At 57.9% G+C, this 20,435-nt stretch overlaps 1 protein-coding gene across 1 annotated transcript; it reads left to right on the top strand.

Moving 5' to 3' along the window:
• Positions 1 to 20,435, top strand: NR5A1 (nuclear receptor subfamily 5 group A member 1). The gene is made up of 6 exons (XM_033859288.2): positions 1 to 102; positions 245 to 386; positions 2,437 to 3,062; positions 10,530 to 10,649; positions 12,550 to 12,697; positions 20,188 to 20,435. The coding sequence occupies exons 1-6, from the start codon at positions 1 to 3 to the stop codon at positions 20,433 to 20,435; spliced, it is 1,386 nt and encodes a 461-aa protein (XP_033715179.1).

Raw genomic sequence — 20,435 nt, 5'->3', positions numbered from 1 at the left:
ATGGACTATTCGTACGACGAGGACCTGGACGAGCTGTGCCCCGTCTGTGGGGACAAGGTGTCCGGCTACCACTACGGGCTGCTCACATGCGAGAGTTGCAAGGTGAGCGGGCAGCTGGCCGGCAAGGGACCGGCGTGGAAGGCTGGCGAGCAGCCGGCGGGAAGCGGCGGAAAGCCCTGCTGGGAAGTGCAGGGAAGGGGAGACGGGGCCTGTCCCCTCCCGCGCTGACTCCCCTCTCCCCCAGGGCTTCTTCAAGCGCACGGTGCAGAACAACAAGCACTACACGTGCACCGAGAGCCAGAGCTGCAAGATCGACAAGACGCAGCGCAAGCGCTGTCCCTTCTGCCGCTTCCAGAAGTGCCTGACAGTGGGGATGCGCCTGGAAGGTGCGCACGCTGCGCCTCCTACCCCTGACCTCTGATGGCGAGGGGGCAGGGGGTGGGGGTGGGAGAAGGGGTGAGGGGAGGGTACCATAGGTCTTCTCAAAGTTTCTGGGGCCAGGCGATTAGCCCCTCATGTGACATTAGGGCCCTGATCTCTATGGGGGAGGGGTGAGAACTGATGTCGGTCTGGGTGAAGGGATGCATGCAGGACCAGCCTGGGATGGCTTGAGAAGTATCTAAAAGTGAATCCCAGAGAGATGACCCTCTCCCCAGCCCTTGCAGGCAGGGCAGCACAGGGCAGAGCCCCACAGAGCTCCTCCCTCTGCCAGGAGTTCTGTCACACCCCCACTGACATCTCATACAAGCCAGAGCCAAGGTTTTCAATGCCTTTACTGGAGTTCAAGTCCCAGTGCCACCACTTACGGGCTGGGTGACTTTGGGCAAGTTCCTTAACCTCTCTGAGCTGCAGACTCCCCATCTGAAAGATGGACCTAAGAGTAGTGCCTTCCTCCTTGAGTTAGTGAGAGAATTGTATGAAAAGCTCCTAGCATGGGCCTGGAACGTAGAAAATGCTCAACAGGTTAGCTATTACTGTTATTCTTATTTATGTTATTATCTGTCCAGCATCACTGTGCAGCCTGCACTCACTCAGACCACCCGTCTGTTCATCTGTCCATCCATCCACAAGATTCACTCAGTTATTCACTCAGCAGGTTCTTAGCCAGGCCCTAGAGGGCTGGGTAATGGAGAGCAATCGCCCCCAGAGAACCCAGGCCCATCCTTGTCTCCCCACCCCCACCACAAGCTCTCTGTCTGGAGGGGAGGAAAAACGTTTTAGCAGGAAAAACTCAAACTCTTTGAGGGTGGACAGTCATAGGCTTCCACCCCGCTGGCCCCAGCCGGGCTGTGTGCCGAGCAGGCAGCTGTTGGTTAAAGTTTTTAAACAAAGTAGAAGGCCCCTGGTGGCTCTGAGAGCTGCAGGCCACAAGTCCTGTCACCTAGAGGAAGGGCCCCTGATGGAAGGGGGATATCCTGTCCTGTCCCAAGAGCCCATGTGTCCAGCACCAGGTCCTGAGGGACTCAGAAGAACTGGTTGTTGTGAGCTGCAGAAACCCCTCGCGGGGCCTGAGGGAGTGGAGCAGGGCTGCCCACCCCCATGGCAGGAAGATTGGCTGCATGGGCCCCGGAGACACATCCCTTGCTGAGCACCGCCCTCTCCCTCCTCCTCTCTCCCTTCTCCTGGAGCCCAGGGTGGGGTCCTGTCTGAGCAGGGGCTGGGGCCACACTTCGGCTGCAGAGACACACCTGTTGGGTCCGGCTGGTGACACATTCTTGGCCAGGTGGAGGGACATCTGGTCAGCAAGGGAGGTCCCTTCCCACCAGCATAGAGCCCCAGTCAGCCCTAAACTCAGCTTCAGATTTGAAGGCAGCAGCAGAAACCCGAGTCATTTTGCAACAGGGCTTCAACAGAGTCAGGCAGTCAGTCAAGAAGCAGCTGGACACTGGGGACCCACCTGTGAACAAGGCTGACCAGAGCCCACTTCCTGTCACCATCTCAGACCCTATGCTGGGCACCTGAACCCACTGCTGAACCCCCAGAAGCTCTCAGCCTGGGTCCATGGTACGATAGCACTCAGCAGGACGAGAGTGGGCAAGAGACAGGACATCCGGGGCAAGAACAGTGGCTGCTGCCTGGGTGAATCCAGGAACACTTTAGGCATGAGAGAAGGAAAGGGTTTGAGGCAGAAGGAATACCAAAGGCAGGGTGGAGGAAGTGCCAAGCAGAGGAGCAGAGAGATAGTAAGGTGGAGTGGAAAGAACACAGGGTCTCGTGAGGGGGGGGGGGGCATGATGGAGAGGTGAACAGGGCCTTGAACGCTGCGTTAGGGAGATTGACTTCCTCTGAACACCAGGTTAAGGGCACTGGAGGAGCCATGAGAGGTATTGAGCTGGAGAGTGACCCAGTCGGATCGGTTTGGGGAAGAACTGTGAGTGGGGTGGTATGGCGGGTGGCCTGGAGGCGGTGAGCCTGCCCCTCTGCCTCTGCCCACAGCCGTGCGCGCTGACCGCATGCGGGGCGGCCGGAACAAGTTTGGGCCCATGTACAAGCGGGACCGGGCCCTGAAGCAACAGAAGAAGGCACAGATTCGAGCCAATGGCTTCAAGCTGGAGACAGGCCCCCCAATGGGGGTGCCACCGCCGCCCCCTCCCCCGCCGGACTACATGCTGCCCCCTGGCCTGCATGCACCTGAGCCCAAGGGCCTGGCCTCTGGTCCACCTGCTGGGCCACTGGGCGACTTTGGGGCCCCAGCGCTGCCTATGGCTGTGCCCAGCGCCCATGGGCCACTGGCTGGCTACCTCTATCCTGCCTTCCCTGGCCGCGCCATCAAGTCTGAGTACCCGGAGCCCTACGGCAGCCCCCCACAGCCCGGGCTGCACTACGGCTACCCAGAGCCCTACTCTGGAGGGCCTGGTGTGCCCGAGCTCATCCTGCAGCTGCTGCAGCTGGAGCCAGACGAGGACCAGGTACGGGCGCGCATCGTGGGCTGCCTGCAGGAACCGGCCAAAGGGCGCCCCGACCAGCCTGCACCCTTCAGCCTCCTGTGCAGGATGGCTGACCAGACCTTCATCTCCATCGTGGACTGGGCACGCAGGTGCATGGTCTTCAAGGAGCTGGAGGTGAGTCCCTCCTCCCACCTGGCTGGCCGCTGGTTCTGGGGTGTCCCCTCAGCTGACCAAGTCTCAGTCTTGGCCACCCCTTGGGTGGGGCTCTCCTGCCCACTGGCTTCAGGCCATATCTGGGGACAGGGAGGCCACCCTGGGGACATGAGGAGTGTTTCTGGTCCATCACAGCCTTCCTTGTCCCTGTCCCACCTCCTCACGCACCCCTCCCTCTTTCTACTTCTCTGTTCCCTGAGTGTCTATCTCTCAGGGCCTCTGGTTCTTTTACCTCTGCCTCTGTCTCTTTCTGTTGTCTCTCTCCCTGGTGTGCTATCTCTCTGCTTCCCTGTCTCTCTCTAGTCCGTTCAATCTTTGTCTCTTTCTCTCCCAGTCTGAGTCTCTGTCAACATTTATCTTTCTTTCTCTGAGACCCTGGGCTCTCGCAAAGGACTAGCTCAGTCCTTGGGAGGCTGTCTCTGGTTGCCCCAGCCCAATGTCAGGAAGAGGGTCCAAGCCATCCTGTCCTCTCATTTGGAGAGGACACCACTCCCTGCTAGCCTCAGATATCACAGAAGGGGTCTTAGTATCTCAGAGTTTGGGACGCTTCTCCCTCCCAGCTAAGGTGAAAGATCTTACTGTCCTGCATCTCTCATGCACGATGGTTAGTCCCACGTGTAAATGTGTGTGTCTGTGTGTGCAGGGAGTGCTAGGTGGGAGGGTAAGTGGGGGATTGCAGGGCCCGCCCCTCATCTTCCAAATGCCTCGGCTGCAAGGCCTTCCATTGCCCTGGGTTGAGGTACCTGCGACTAAAGTCAGCAGGAAAGCAGCAGGAGAAACTAAGGCCAGACAAGGAAGAACTTCCCAATCACCCTGCCTAGTGGTTTGAAGCACCCGAAGACTGGGAGCTGCCCCTCTAGTGCCCTGGCTCCCTATGATCAGGGTTTCTGCCAACTTCAGAGGCCCCCCTCCCCCAAGCCTGGCCAAGCCCATCCTCCCTGGCCTAGACGGAGACATGATAGGCCTTTAGTTCAGGCCTATTGATGTTTGCCTTTCCCAGGTCAGTCCCCTTGGCTGTTCTGGGACTGGCTGTAAACAGCAGGGCCTGTTGCCCTCCCTGCTGGGGCCACTGCAGCCTTGAGCAGCATTGTCAGTGCTGACGCCACTCAGGCCTGGGATTCCTCCAGGGGCGTGTGGCTGGATGGGCCAGGGGTACTGTCTGCAGGGGCTGGGCTGGGCATGGGGGTCAGGGGGGATAATATGAAGCCTGGGCACTGTGAACCCTCGAGGTATCGTGGAGCTGGGCGCCTGGGTTGCTCTGCGGCCCAGAGCAACCAAGCATTGGCTGTAATGCCTTCTGCTTCTACTGTGGGGGGCCTGTCGTGGCTGAGGTCTGGGGATGTGCCGGCTGTCTGTCATGGGGTGGGACTTCTCACCCCTGCCCCCTCTCTAGGCTGACCTCATGGGTAGAACAAGAGGCAGGGCCTCAAACAATCCCATCTGCCTTCCACTCGTGGCTGGAGGCCCTGGTCGGGGAGGAGGATCCCAAGACCCTTCGGTTGGTTGCCAGCTTTCCCTCCAGGCTTCCCTTGAGCCCCCGGTGCAGAGGGGAAGAGGAGCAGAGCATTCTTGGCCTTCCAGAATCCTGGATCCAGGGGCAGGGCACTTCCTCTGACCGCCTTCCTGGTCTCTCGGGGTTTTTCACGCAGGATGGGAAGGGCTTTTGTCCAAGCTTAGCTGAGTGTTTTTTCCTGCTTCTGGTTTCTCTGTGGTCCAAACCTTCCTGCTTCCCCTTCCCAGAATCTCTGAATCAAGCCCAGGAATGTGAACCATCGTTACCAGCCTCTGTAAAGGAGCCTTGCCGATAAGTACCAGCCCAGCCCTTAGGGGGCCTCTCATCAGCCGTGTGGAGCTTCTTTCCCACTGGTCCGATAAGCCCTGGGCTGATGTCTATTTGCAAAGCCAGAGGTAGGGAAGCAGAAAAGTGTGAGGGGAGCTGAGTGACTGTTCTCTCTCTTTTAAAAAAAATATTTATTTATTTGGTTACAGCAGGTCGTAGTTGCAGCAGGTGGGCTCCTTAGTTGCAGCACGTGGGCTCTTTAGTTGTGGCATGCGAACTCTTAGTTGTGGCGTGCATGTAGGATCTAGTTCCCTGACCAGGGATTGAACCCGGGCCCCCTGTGTTGGGAGCGTGGAGTCCTATTCACTGTGCCACCAGGGAAGTCCCTGTTCTCTCTCTCTTTTTTTTTTTTTTTTGCGGTACACGGGCCTCTCACTGCCATGGCCTCTCCCGCCACGGAGCACAGGCTCCGGACGCGCAGGCTCAGCAGCCATGGCTCACGGGCCCAGCCGCTTCACGGCATGTGGGATCCTCCCAGACCGGGGCACGAACCTGCGTCCCCTGCATCGGCAGGCGGACTCTCAACCACTGCGCCACCAGGGAAGCCCCCTGTTCTCTCTTTTGACTGACCATTCATTCCTCACCTCCGGGCAGGACACAGCAGACAGCAGAGGGGAGTCCCTAGCTCTGAGAGTGGGGCAGCCCTTGGCCTGTGCATAGGGACACTGAAATGAATTGGACCCAGGAGGTTGCCAGGCTAGAGGAAGAGACAGACATGCACATAGGTAATGCCAACACAGGATGCCTGGGTCTCTGACAGCAGTAGAAAGGGGCCAAGGGACGCCAGCAGGAGAGTAAATGGCTCTGTGTTAGAAAGTCGGGGAAGGTTTCTTTGATCTGCACCTCTCCAGAAAGCAGTCTGAGAAGGTTAAGGGCGTTCCGGGAAAGGGGACAGCAGAAGACCCAGAAGTGTGAAAAGGTACCATGTGTCAGGGAGTCCCACGTGGTCCTATGAGGCAGGGCTGGAGAGGTAGGCAGGGTCAGAAGCAGAGCTTGGACCAGGAGTAGGTCCTTTGGCAGTGGGTGATGGACAGCCTGCCTGGGAAGGGCAGACTCCCACCACAGAGCCTGAGCTCTCCCCAGAGGCTTGCTCAGCCCTCTGTGACACTGATGATGTCTTGCTGTCCAGGGGAAAGACTGGGGTCTTTGCTGAGCTGATACTGGGGCTCCAGATGCCCTTTTGGGGTTGTCCTCCTCCAGCCTCTTTCCCAGCTTGGATGTCCCTCTGCCTCCAATTTTTTTGGGGGAGGTGGGGCAGGCCGTGTGGCATGTGGGATCCTAGTTCCCTGACCAGGGATCACACCTGTGCCCCCTGCAGTGGAAGTGCAGAGCCTTAACCACTGGACCGCCAGGGAAGTCCCTCTGTCTCCATTTTTCCACCTCATGCAATCACGGTGTGTTAGATCTGACGTGGTACAGAGGTTAGTAACATATACCAGAATCAGAGAGGCCCACGTTCAAGTTCCATATCTGCCACTTATCTGGTGCGTGAGTTTGGGCAAGTGACTTTACTCCTCTGGGCCTCAGTTGTCCCTATCTGTAAAAAAGGGGGAGTTGAGATAGTAGCCACCTCATAGGGTTGTTGGAAGGGCTTAGTGAGCTAGGTAAAGAATTTAGCACAGGGTGCAGCGCCCAGAAAGTGTGCAGTGAGTGGGGGCAGTGGCTCCCTCCCTCGCTGGGCCCCTCTGCCGGGGTACCATTGAATCTAACCTTGCAGGTGGTAGACAGGCCTGGCCAGGAAGAAGGAGAAAAGATACATCGTGTCCACACTCCTCTGAGCACTAGAGCTCTGGGAGAAGACGGGGGCCCACCTTGCCCTGGGCTTCCAAAGCAGCTTCATACCTGCAAGGTAGCAGATACTCACCTGTACATACTGCTCCGTGGGGGCAGGGTGTAGGCCCAGGCAGGCAGCCTCTCTGGACAGTCCCCGGGAAGGACAGCTGGGAGGATGCAGGATAGGAATCAGGGAGGTGGAGGCGAGGGCCAAGAGTGCCTAATGACCCATCTTGACATCAGTTCACCCTTGACATCCAGCTCCGAGGCCCCCGATTGGCAACAGATTTAACTGCTTAGATATACGGTTTCATTTAAGTGGCAGTAACTCTGTCAGTCCCGGACTGACAAATGACAGCCCGCCAACCTCTCAGCCGGGAGAGCGCCGTGGCCAGCCCGTGGCTTGTCAGCCACTGGAGAATTACAGAGCCCACTGGCCTTCGACCGCCAGACTGATCAGACCCCAGGGGGCTCCGGAGGGAGGCCTGCTGGGAAGGAGGTCATCTCGGCACGCATAAATACCCCATCTCCGAGGCAGGCTGCAAAGTGTCAAGGCTCCAGGAAGATTTGTGGCAGACCGGCAGGAGGGGTGGGCGGCTGGTGGGCCCAGCAGACAGGCCAGGCTGATGAGGCACCCCAGGGCCGGGACTGCACATGTCCTTGTTCCCGGGGTAGCAGGGTGGACTGAGGGTAGAGGAAGAACCTTTTGCTTAGGGAAAAGCCCACGGAAGGTGAAAACCAACCCTCTTTGGTTAAGTGAGCCTCTTAGCCACCTGCTTTCCCATGGAGAGGGGCTGGCAGCTAGGGCCCTCTGGTTTTCTTTTAAATAAAAAGGGGAGTGTGTGTGTGTGTGTGTGTGTGTGTGTGTGTGTGTGTGTGTGTGTGTGTGTGTGTGTGTGTGTGTGTGTGTGTTCATCTGTGTGGGGAGTGTTTGGAGTTTGGTGTCTTTATGTGTCCATCTAGGGGAAGAACTAGTAAAGAGTCTGGAAGCACGATTGCTTGGCTGGTGGGGAGGGGAACCCGGGCCAGGACAGAGTCCCCAGAATAGCTGACCATGGGTTCCCAGAACCCTTCACGACTGACACCGCTGTGCTCATATATTTTCTCTAACCAAAAGAGGGAGGATTTATTTTTTTCCATTTCTCAGAATAGGAAATCAGGGCCGGAGAGGGTGTGTGGCTCAGCGGGAATCAGAGGGCACAGGGCACCAAAGCCCAGCCACCGTAGTGCACCTCTCTGCCCTGCACCCCTATCAGCCCCGTGGGCAGGGCTGCCCCCACTCCCGGGGTCTGAGGTCTGGGTACAGAGTCTGCTCCCAGGGCCTGGCCAGCCGGGTCACTGTGACCCCTTCTGCTTTCTGCCCAAAGCTCAGTCAGCTTATCTCCTAATTCTCCCCCTTATCTCTTGCGCTTCCACCTCCCCACCCCCTGTTCCTTTAATTCAGGCACAAGGGTGTCTGCTCCCTAGGGCCCCAATAGGTGGGGAGCAGAACCCAACCCTGCACGTCCTCCCTCTCCCAGTGCGACTGGCAGCCCCACCCTCCCCAAGACCCCCTCCCAGTGGGCCAGCGCGACTCCCGGACCAGGCACCTCCTGCTGGAGCTCCAGGAGTGCCAGCCCCCCCGCCCCCCAAGAAGAGCAGCCCAGGCGGGTGGTCTGTGCAGAGCCCAGCTCCTTGCGGTTACCTGAGGGGAGCCTCTGCTTCCTTATCCGTAGTGGGCAGGGGTGAGGAGTCCCGGGCGTGCTGGGAACAGGGCCTGGTCTAGGCGCTCACTGAGCCTTGCCTCCCTCCTTGGAAGCTGTGATGGGGAGGCTCTCTGGGGACCAGCCACTTCCTGAGGCATGATAAGGCGATAAGGCGAGGTGTCTTTGCTTGCGGTGCGTCCTTGCCCGGTTCTCAGTCTCTCCCGGCCCCTCCCATCCAGGGCTACCTGTGGCTGAGCCTCGGGTCCCCCTGGCTGTGCTTCCTGTTCTGACAGTAATGGGGCTCTAGGATGGACCTTCTGCTGGGAGATGGAGGGGGAGGTATGGGTTCTTGACACGGAGGGGAGGGGAGGAGGGGAGGGTGGGAGGCTGGGGACTCAGAGCAGGATAGAGACAGACCCTTCCTCTTGTTCTCAGCCACACAGGCTGGGGAAGGGCTGAGCAGGCGAGGCCTGGAGGAAGCCTGACTGTGTGTCCAGCGGCTCACTTTGCTGTTTATCCACTTTTCTCTCCCTTTGTCTGTCTGAGAACAGGCCCCAGGGACACTCCCAGGAGAGGAGCAGAGCAGAGGGGAGCGGGGATGCTTCTAGCCCCCGAGAAGAGAGAGCTGTTGGTTAGACCTGGGCCACTTCCTTTTCAGGCCAGGGGCTGCCTGGGCTACTCTGGTCTCCAGGTTGGGGGTTGTTCCTCCCAGAGCCCACAGGTGTCAGGGAAGACAGAGGCATGAATGGCGTCATCAGATGTTGCAGGTGCCACGTCCAGAGGATGGGGAGAGCTTCATGGGTGAGGCAGTGAGCCTGCCGTGAACTCTAGGGTGGCAAGGGTGGATCTTCCTGCACACCTAGTGCCAAGAGCAGAGATGAACTAGACAGAGCTGTGTGACCTTGGGTAAGTTACTTGACCTCTCTGAGCTCAGTGTCCTCTCTCCATGGATTGGGGATAACATTAGTACCAACTACGAAGGCTTGTGGAGCTGCAGCGCAGTGACTGTTAGCTATCGTGATTTGCATTCACTGTAGGGCATGGCCCAGGAAGGTGCCTGGGGGGTGCCCGTTGGGTCAATGGCAGCTGGCTGATGAGCCACGGATGCTGAAAGGGACTGGAGTCTGCACTGTATCCTCCTAGGATGACACGCTGCACCCAGCGCAGTTCTGAACACCCAGAAGTGTTCAGTATTTGTCACTATGGAGAGTTGTGGACCGAGAATGCCAGCCATGACCCTGGCCTGGCTCTGCCTCTCTGGGACCCCAGGAGAGTCCCTTACCCTCACTGGGTGGCAGATTATTCATCTGCAAATAGGAGTTTAGGCCAGGAGATCCCTAAGGGCCCTTCTGGCTCGGGCATCCCATGGTCCTGAGTCCCACTCGTCATTGTCATGAGGGTCTACTCTTGCCATGCTAGAATGTGGCGATCCCCCAGACTGGAGGATAGGCCCTGCCCTCACACTGAGCGCCCCTCAGTGCAGCCTGGGGATTCAGAATCGGCCCCGTGTGCCCTTCTATTCCTGCTTCTGATGTAGACTGTTGCCAGCCACCTGCTCATTCCCTGGGCCGGACCTCCTCTCTTCCCATGAACTTCAGAGCTCTGCACAAGACTGCGAGGAAGCCCTCTGTTTTCTCTACATGGCTCCTTCTTGAGCGATTCAGGTTGCTAGAGATGTGACCACAGGACAAATGGGCACAAGGAAAAATTAATACTTATCTTTCCTTGCATTTAAAGGAATCCTTCACAAAGCACTTCTGTGGACATTATTCTGTAACATTTATTGAGGGCTTAATATGTGCCAGACTGCCTTCTAATACTTTGGCCACTCTCCAGATGAGAAAACTGAGGCCCAGAAAGGTTACAGAACTTGCTTAAGGTCATACAACTTGTGAGAGGCAGAGCCGGGGCCTGCACCTCCGTTGGACCCTCTTATTATTTCGCTAGACCCCTGCCACACTTTGATGAAGAAGACACATGGGTAAACTGGACACAGAGGTTGGGCAGCTTGCCCAGGTCACATACCCAGTTGAGCTGCTGAACTCAGAGCTGGGAGGAGGAGGGGCGAGGGGACGGTCCCCAGCTGGACCGTGGCTGGACCCTGGACTCCTGTGTGCCTCTTCCTTGCAGGTGGCCGACCAGATGACACTACTGCAGAACTGCTGGAGTGAGCTGCTGGTGTTCGACCACATCTACCGTCAGATCCAACATGGCAAGGAGGGCAGCATCCTGCTGGTCACTGGGCAGGAGGTGACCAGACCCTACTGTGCTCTGTCCTGACCCCCCACCATGCACTTCCAGAATTCTGGGCCCAGAAGAGGTCCTAGGCCTCTCCAGGGCTGGCCCTGGGCACCACTGAATATCAGCCCTTTCCCCAGGTTCATGGGATACCCACCAGCCCGACCTCCCTCTGATCAGCCCTAGCTTTGACCTTGAGAGGAACCAGGCCCTGGGAGCCCTGCTCTGGGGGAAGCAGCTCAGGGATGTGGGGAGGGTCAGGGAGGCTCTTGGAGGACGTGATGGTGGCTCTGGGTAGTGAAAGAATAAATAAGGGCTGGTCGGGTAGTGACGGGGTGGAGGGACAATCCCCGCCTCCACACACGCAGAGGAGGTAGCACGGGCCAGGCTTAGAGAGGCAGGTTAGGACTGCTGAGCTGCCGGGGGCTGCTGGTGTGCTGGGACATGGGTTTGGGGGGGCAGGTGCCCTGTGGGGGCTGGGATGAGGTGAGAGGTAAGGTTGGAGGTGTGGCTGGGGGCTGGGATGGGCAAGACCTTGCAGGTTCTAAATCCTGAATGATAGATGGAAGGATGGCTGGCTGGCTGGCTGGCTGGCTGGCTGGCTGAATGGGTGGACAAAGGGGTCTGGGCCCCAAAGAGCTCAGAGTCAGAATTTGGGCACTCTTAGAGCAGGGAATTAGGGGCACTAGGGTGGGAAGCAGGTGGGGTGGCTCCTGGAATCAAGCAGGGAGCATCAGAAGAGTTTTAAGTGGGGAAGGACACAACCAGGTTTTATATGAGGAAGTGCATGGAGGGGGCAAGATGGGGGGTGAGGAGGAAATGAAGGCAGCCACCCGCCGCTCAGAACACTGGGGACCTGGGAGGGCACAATTCAAGGAGGGGAGAGGAGGTGTAGAGGAAACGGAGGGAAGTAGGGAGAAGGGAAGGGAGGTTGATGCCCAGGGTCTAGCCTGGTGGAGGGAGCATCACGCCTGGGGGGCGATACAGGAGGAGTGGCTTTCATAGGTGCTTGGGGAGAGAGATTGGAGACTGAGGCCCTGCTCCCACCCCCTACCTCCAACCCTTTGTCCTCATCCTCTGTTCTCACCTGGGTGTCTCAGGCCATCCAGGGCCAGCAGAATGCTGGTTGCAAGGGTGTAACTTTGAGGCCACCTGGGCGAGCACGTGAAAGAGTCTGAGGTGTGAGTGTCAGCTCCTGTCAACACGTGGGTGGAAGTCTCTGAGGCTATGGGACAGTCCTGTGCGTGCGTGCGTGCGTGCGTGTGTGTGTGCTCCTGTATTTTATTGTGCAAACATCTCCACACACGTAAGTGGGTCACCATGTCAGTGGGAACATATACACAGACATGTGTCTGTGTTACCCTGTGATGTGACCCTACAAGAGTGTGTGTGTGTGTGTGTGTGTGTGTGTGTGTGTTCACGTCCTGAAGCAGGTGAACAAGGCTGTGAGTGTGTCCCTCCATGTGTGTGAACGTGAGCTGAGGTGTGGCCACATCTGTAGTCCAGGTGTCCATGTGTGGGCCCCGGGCAGTCATGTGGCCGCATCCACGCAGATCCAGGCACGGCTGCCCCACCCCCCACCCAGTGCGATGTGGTGCTCACTGCAGACACCACACAAAACACAAAAGCTGCTTGTACCACTGGGCCTGGCGGCGGCTCTTTGTGCATGAAGGACCCTTCAGCTCTCCCTCTGCACACACCTGCCTGGTGTCGGCTCTGCTGCGCGGGGGCCCTCAGCTCTGGGCAGGGCAGTGGAGCAGAGCTGGGAGCCTTGGAGGGGTCCAGGGGCCTGAGGAAGTGCCGCGCCTCCCCCGCCCCACCTGGCTCAGCTCCAAGGCTGGGCACCCCTGACCCCCAGCTTCCGACCACGGCCTCCCCTCGTGTCCCTGACCCCTGCCCTCTGCCCACCCAGGTGGAGCTGACCATGGTGGCCGCCCAGGCAGGCTCCCTGCTTCACAGCCTGGTGCTTCGGGCGCAGGAGCTTGTGCTGCAGCTGCACGCGCTGCAGCTGGACCGCCAGGAGTTCGTCTGCCTCAAGTTCCTCATCCTCTTCAGCCTCGGTGAGTGGGCTGAGCGAGGCCTGGCCTGAGGGTAGGGGGGTGGGCTGGCAAGGAGACCCTAAGGTGGGGCTCTCCGATGGGGGCCTCTCTTAGTGAATAAAGGGGACCTGGCCCAGGGCCTGCTTCCTCTCTGGGCCTGAGTTTCTTTGTTTGGAAGGACAGAAGGCCAGGATAATGTCTAAGACTTGCCCTTGATGGGACAAGGAACCCTCCTGAGGATGTGGTAGATTCCCAGCTGACAGCCCTAGAAAAGTGCCAATGCCACCCCAGAAAATGCCCTTATGATTTCAGGAGCTTCTGATCCCTGACTCCCTTCCTGAGGTCCCTGTGTTTCCTAATTCCCCGCTCTAAGGGTGTCTGAATTCTGACTCTGAGCTCTTTGGGGCCCAGACCCCTTTGCCCATTCATTCATTCATTCACTCATTCAAAAAAGACCCCAAATCCCTGTCTTCAAGGAGCTGACCTTCTGTTGGGGAGAGAGACAATAAGCATAATATGATTAGTAAAATGTATAAATTAGTGAAATGATTCGTAAAATGTATAGCCTGGAAGATTTCGTAAGTGCTAGGGAGGAAAACAAAGCAGGGCAGGGGCAGAGGGCCAGCCTAGCCCGCCAGCTCGCCTGGCTCCCCAAGTGTCTGGTGTCTCCCTCCCTTTGCCCTCCTGACCCCAGCCCAGCCTGTGCCGCTCAGGTCTCCACCCTCCCTCTGAGCTCTCATCAGGTCAGCCTCCTTTTGTCCTCCTTCACCCAGCAAGCATGACCAATGCCCTCCCTGTGCCCAGCAATGCTGCGTTCACAGAGGTTTTCCCTGCTCTCAGGCGGCTCCCAGTCTGGGAGAGGCCTCCAGCCAGTGCCATCAGGGCTGAGACAGAGAGATGGGGAACCCAGGACGGGGAGCAAAGGATCTGCCCGGAAGGCTTCCTGGAAGGACATCTGAGCAGGGTCTTGGAGGATGAGTAGGAGTTTGCTGGGGGGGGATAAATCTTTTAGCAGAGGTGTAGATGGGATGGAAGGTTGGAACAGAGGGGCGTGAATGCCTTGTCACCTGGGGAGGGGGCAGGATCGAGACGCTGTCTTTGTGGCAGATGGCATCACAGCCATGGTCTGGCAAGGGTGTTCCTGCTCAAGAGTGGGGGCAGCTGGGGAAGCAGCGGGTAAAACAAGCTGGGACGGGGTGATTAGTGACGTACTGACTGGGGGAAGCCCTGTGTTCAGGCCGTGGCCGTGTGACTGGGTGCCTGGGCTGGGCCTCCTGACTCTGCTGGCGCAGCAGGTTGGTAGCTGGAGGGCGTATCGGCAAGGCTGCAGGGGTTGGTAGGGGTCGAGCATGCTGGGGGGTGAGGGCTGAATCTCGGGCAGCCGGTTAGGAGCCTGAAGCCCTTGGCGGGGCCTCAGGGACCTGAGCCAGGCCGGCTCCAGCTGGGGAAGCCCCCTTCCTCCTCTGCCTGCAGTGGTACCCTCCTCCCCACCTCAGTTTCACCAGAGCCACGGATGTGTGTGGTTTGGGGTGTGCAGGCTCCAGGGGTCATGTGCGTGCCTGTGCCTTCATTTACGCGCATGTATAGACTGTGAACTTTTATGGGCTAGTGGGATTTTATGTGTCATGTGGTGTGAGCAGTCTGTATATGGCTGAGTGGTGACTGTGGAGGTGTGAGGGATTTGAGGGGCGTGCTTGGGACACATTGTATTGTAGTGTGGGTTCTGTGGTGGTTTGTGAGGTGTCAGTTCTTGACCTGACCTTCGTCAAGAGGCCACTAGGAGGTCTTGGGGAGGGTGGGGATGCCAGCCACCAGGTTGCTTGGCCAAGGCTCCATTTTGGTGCCCCCTGAGAGCAGGGACCACGTCTTGGCTCTCCAGACCCCCTGGGGCCTGAGGCACATGCCTGCAGCCCTCAGCCCCTTTTCCTACAAAAGTCCCAGCGCTGGGGACTGCCAGGCCTGGCACAGCCTTGGCCTCCACCAGGTGATAAGTCCAGGATTCCTCCTTCTATGGGGTGTAGGGAGGACATCAAGGCTGAGCCCAGCCCTCCTCTTCTGGGTCCAGGCAAGGGGCTGTACTCAGAACCATGAGTGCACAGCCCCTCCTGCATGCCAACCTTCATCCTGTTTTCCAGAGGAGGCAGTTGGGGCCGGGAGACTGGGAGGGTCTACAGTGCTTGGCTGGAACAGGCTGGAGCAGGTGGGACGGAGGAGTGAGAGTGTGCACGTGTGTGTACACATGCGAGGCAGGGTGGAGCAGTGGTTAGGAAAGGGGACTAGCGATGGACCACCTGGATTCTAAATCTAGACTCTCTCTCTGCTTGTGGGCCCTTGAGCAAGTCACTCCCCTCTCTGAACCTCTATTTCCCCATCTGTAAAATGAACATCATAATCATCTTTAACTTGCTATGAGATTTAATGAGAAAATTCCCCAAAATGTTCAGTGCATGGCCTGGCCCCTCAGAGTATGCATCAATATTGTTTCTACCATAGCCATCATTAAGTTCACGAGCAAATGAACAAGTTAGTGAATGAAGTGAAGGAAGGAACGAGTCTCTCTCTGTCTTTATTGCACACTGTGTGTCTGGCACAGTGCCTTGTCTTTGGGGACAGTGACCCTCAGGGTGGGGGCCAGAAACTCTAGTGGTATTGGGGCTGTGAGGGGAGAAGACCCGGGACCCAGGCCTGTCCGAGCTCGTAGGTGTGCAGTGAGAGGAGCCCAGGGGAGCCACAGGGGCCGCTGGCTGACAGGTTCCAGGTGTGGAGAGGAGCCTGGGCAGTCCAGTGTGATCAGGGCTGGGCCAAAGAGGAGAAGACAACTATGCCTAGGATATCAGGGAAGTCTGCTTGGAGGAGGGGCCTCTGAGCTGGGCCTTGTAGTATGAGCAGGAGTGTTCTGGGTGAAACAAAGCAGGCAGCAGCAAGGGCGTTCCAGACTGAAGGAAGAGCCTGTGCACAGGGATGGGTGATCCTGAAAGTCTGGAAGTACCTGTGGGGCAGGGAGAGGGTGAGGAGGAGGCTGGAGAGGTGGGCAGGGGCCGAGCTGTGCAAGGCCTTGAATGCCAGGCCAGTACGTTGAACCTTCCCTTGGGGAGGATTTTCAGCAGGGAGAAACATGATCAAGTTTGCATTTTGGCAAGGTCCTTCCAACTGCAGCATGGGAAAAGGATGGCAGGTGGCAACCCAGAGCCCTGCAAAGGCTAGACGTGGGGCTGGGGTGAAGTGGATAAATTTGGGCAAGACGACGGGGAAGATTTGCCCAGAGTCGGGAAGGTGGGAGGGGGCTACTCCCATGATCCCACCCAGACCACCAGAGCTGGGTCCCCAAGGGAACTGGGGCGCAGAATGGGGTGGCCACTTGCCCCTTGTCCTCTAGCTGGCATGCCGGACATCACCCCGGGGCAGCGCGTCCCTGGGCTGCTTCAGCCTGAACTTGTGGGATGGCTGTCCCCCAACCCCTCCGCCCTTCAGCCCGCTCAGCGCCTCCTTCTTGCCTGCCTCCACAGAAGGGTGCCATTTGGTGTCTAAATAGCCGGCTCAGGCAGGCGCGAAGGCAGGTAAGGAGGTTTAATTAAAATTAGTGCCTCTCTCCTGGCAATCACGGTGTTTATGAAGATGGGCCCGGCTGGCATTGTTCCGCAGAGGACTTAATCGAAGCTTAATGGATTGACCTAACATTCGATTTTCTGACTTGCATTGAGGCGGCGGCAGCAGCATTCCCTTAAGCGTTTGCAATTTACCCACTGCTCGTGCCAACAAAAGGCGGCCTGAATAGCAGCCCCACTCGAGGGGCCATTGTGCGCGGGGGCGCCTGCCTGAGTCACCGCTATTGGGACAACATTCTTTATGTCTCGCTGGAATGAAAGGATTATTCAAATATTCAATTAAACCGTGAAAAGGGGGCTTTTCTGAGAACCTGGGGGCCCCCGGCTCCGCAGAGCTAGCGGGCTGCTCTCGGGGGTGGGGTTGCCATCTCCCAGCCCCCTCCTACCTCTCACCCCCCGGATTGCTGGGAGCTGAGCAGGCCCGGCTCCAGCCCGCGGTGCCTCAAGGCCCAGAGCTGGGCAGATGAGGTCCAGTTCTTTGGTGCCCTGAGAGGCGGAGATTAATTTGCCCCCGTTTTTCAGATGACGGGAAACTGAGGCTCAGACTGGGGAAGGGACTTGCCCCGGGTCACCTAGCTGGTGGTGGAGCTGGGGTTTGAGCCCCTGACGCACGAAGGGGGCGTCTCCAGGTTTGTGTGTCTAAGGAAGAAAGGGTGTGGTGTCCTGAGGGATGCTGGCTCTGTCACATCCAGCATCCCAGCGAATCTTCACGACAGTCCCTTTAGAGGCAGGCTGGGAGAAGGGGCGTGACTTGACCACGTTCCTCTCCAAGAGGGTGTCCAGAGTAAACTTCCTGGGGAAACCAAGGACCCCAGGCTTAGTGGCCCTTGGACAGGACTCCTGAGTTGGATGGAACATAAAGTCATCACGTCATCTAATCCCCCAGGAACCAGGGTCCAGGCTTGACCCCGCATCCAGGCCTGACCCCGCCTCTGCTTGCCCATAGTGCTTTGGAGCCAGAGAGATCTGGGTTTGAATCCCGGCTCTGGTATCTGCTGTGTGCTCCAGGCCTGCCCCACTGTCGCTGTGCATGGAAGACGCCCTTTCCTGCCTGCCTGGGTGTCTGTGGGGATTAAGTGATGGCGGGGGCGGGGGCGGGGAAGGTGCAGCAGGTGCGGCGGAAACAGCTCTCCTGCCTTGTACTGTAGTGGCCAGGGCTCAATTAGTGACGGTGCTTCCCGCCCCCAGCCCTGTAGCCCACCTTGTGGGGGCAGTGGGGGTCTCCAGCCTCCCGAGAGCTGCAGGACCCGTAGAGCTGCTAGGAGGGGGGTGTCCCTGAAAGCTGTCCTTGTTCTGTACCTCCCCACCCTGCACTCCGCCCTGCTGTCCCTGTCACACTGCTGCTGGGAACAGTAAATCCTGGTAAAGCCGAGGCTCTGGTTGGTCCTCCCCAGCCCCCTCCCACTCCTGCCTCTACTGCAGCATCTTATCCAGTCCTCCCCGCACCCTCAGCTGTTTCTTCTGGGCCCCTTTACTGCTGTGTGGCCTTGAGCTGGTCCCTACCCTTCTCTGGACCCCCAGCCTCCTATTGTAAATTGTCAGAAGACAAGTAGGAGAACTGCCCTGGGGATGGTGGGGACTGAAGGTAGATTGGGTTGGAAAGAGAGTGGGAAAGGGATGGGGCCAGTTAAGGACCTCTTGCCCCCAGGAGACGCTAGTTAGGTGGGGAGATTTCCCATGACCTTTGAGTTTATTTGGAGAGGGCCAGGCTAGGGAACAGGGCTGCTATGTACAGTTGGACAGGTTGTTTACTAAACAAGGGCACCTAGACAGGGGAAAGGTAGAGGCTGAAATCCAGCCTGCATGCCCCTCACCAAGCTGTCTTTCTGTGGACATGGGGGACCTTCTTTCTAATTGGCACAAGGTGCCTTGTGGGCTAATGGTGATCCTGCGGAGGCCAGGAAGAATATGACCCTGGCTCACTTACTGAATGTGGTGAGGGGGATGGGGACGAGGATGGGGGGAGGCCCAGATCCTGCCATACGCCCTGGGTCCAGCTTGGGTTTCCCTAAATCCGACTTTGGACAACACAGGCCTCGGCGGGCATGCTGGGGGCGGCTGGGGATCAGGGTTGCCAGGAGCGTCCAGCCCTCCTGGCGCAGTGGGTGTTAAGAGGGATTAGAAGGGCCAAGGGCTGTGCATGCTGGGCTCCGGACTCCCCCGCAGCAGCAGGGCTGGGGGTGATGGGAACGCAGGGGAAGTGGATGGACGACCATCTTCTGAATCGCTGGATGATGCATCCCAGGCCTGGCGGGGCTCGGAGCGGGGGATGGGGACAGGTTCTGTGGATTCCTGCTGACTTTCAGCCCCTCGGCAGGGCACCAGCTGGAGATGCTGCCCAGGAGCTGAAAAAAGCCTGCAAGCAGCGATGAGGACTCCCGTGACAGGAAACTGGCCCTCCACGGGCACCCCTGGGGGCCAGGCACCTGTGCAGTGCCCTGGCACCCGAGCTCCCCCTGCTGCAAGGTGGGCACGGCCCCTTTCGTAGAGGAGGAAGGCCTTCAGGTCAGGAGAGGACAGGGCACAGGCCACCGATTCTAAATGGTGGGGCTGGGATTTGAACCACCATCCACTTCACGCTAAAGACACTTAATTTTTATTTCTTCACTGGACCTCCAGGACAGGGGATGCATTCATCACACTCCTCTGTGCCTGGTACAAATGATCACTGGTCCACGCAGAGCCACCCACCTGCCTCTCCCTCCCATCACCAACCGTCCCCTTTACGTTTAACTCGGTTCTTCTTGTTTGTCTCTGTTCTTAACGCAAGGTGCACGCTTTGTGCGCTAGTGTTTTTAATTTAAGTAGGTGGCTTTACCTTATAGGTCTCATTCTGGATCTCCCTTTTTTTGTTTTTCATCCTATTTTTTGTTTTTTTTTCCCACTCAACCCCATGCTTTTAAAAGTCCGTCCATTTGCTCAGTACTGTGTCTGCTCCGTTACTTCTGTCTCTACTGCACTGGGCTCCCGGGGAGGCAGCCGCCACCTGGCCATCCAGCCCACCTCCCCATCACCGTAAATATTGTTGCAGTGAACGTCCACCGCCCCGTGAGAAAATTTCCTTGGGGTACCAGAGCCTCTTGATTGGTCAGAGCATGGACCAAAGGAGTGCCTGTCACACTCTAGCATGGGGGATGGGACCCCTCCACTCACAGTGCGCCTCTCTGGCGATGGTGCTGATGGGGGATAGTGATGATGGTGGCGGAGTGGCGATGCTGATGGCGCCTACCCCGAGGATGATGGCAACAGGATGGTTTTGACCATGGGGCTGGGGATGGTGTTGTTCCTGGACACGGTGAGAGTAGGAGTAATAATAACACTAACACACTGAGTCTTATGAAGTGCTGGACACTGTTCTTCTGCGCACTCTCTACATCTCAACTCCCTTAATTCTCACAACAATCTTGTGAAGTAGGCACTACTGCCACCCTGTTTTGCAGATGAAGAAATTAAGAGGTTAAATAACGTGTCCAGGGATACACCTGGTGAGGCTTGGTGATGGCGGTGGGGTCGATGACGATGGCAGCAGTGGTGGTGACAGGAGCTTGCGGCTGGGTGGTCATGGTGGCCGTGTGTGTGATAACCGCAGGCCTGCTAGTGTCAGTGACTGCCGCTGATGGCGGTGTTCAACCAAGGTGGTGATGGTGATGGTGATCATGGTGGTGACGGGAATGACGGTGGTTTGATTGTTGATGGCAGCAGGGACCATGTGTGTGAAAACCAGGGATGCTGGTATCGGCGACTGATGCTGGTGGCAGCGTTCATGGTGGTGACAGGGAGATTGTGGTTCACTGTCGATGGTGGCCGTGCCCGTGTCTTTGGTGATCATAGGGATGTTGGCGTTGCTGATGCCAGTGACGGTGTTGATGATGTGATGGGGCTGGTGAACGGCTCCTCCCTTTGCAGATGTGAAGTTCCTGAATAACCACAGCCTGGTGAAGGACGCTCAGGAGAAGGCCAATGCCGCCCTGCTCGATTACACCCTGTGCCACTACCCGCACTGCGGAGACAAGTTCCAGCAGCTGCTGCTGTGCCTGGTGGAGGTGCGGGCGCTGAGCATGCAGGCCAAGGAATACCTGTACCACAAGCACCTGGGCAACGAGATGCCCCGAAACAACCTGCTCATCGAGATGCTGCAGGCCAAGCAGACCTGA

This window comes from Tursiops truncatus, chromosome 6 (assembly GCF_011762595.2).
Source record: "Tursiops truncatus isolate mTurTru1 chromosome 6, mTurTru1.mat.Y, whole genome shotgun sequence".
In the NCBI taxonomy this organism is placed as follows: Eukaryota; Metazoa; Chordata; class Mammalia; order Artiodactyla; family Delphinidae; genus Tursiops; species Tursiops truncatus.
This window is presented reverse-complemented; position numbering and strand designations above follow the sequence as displayed.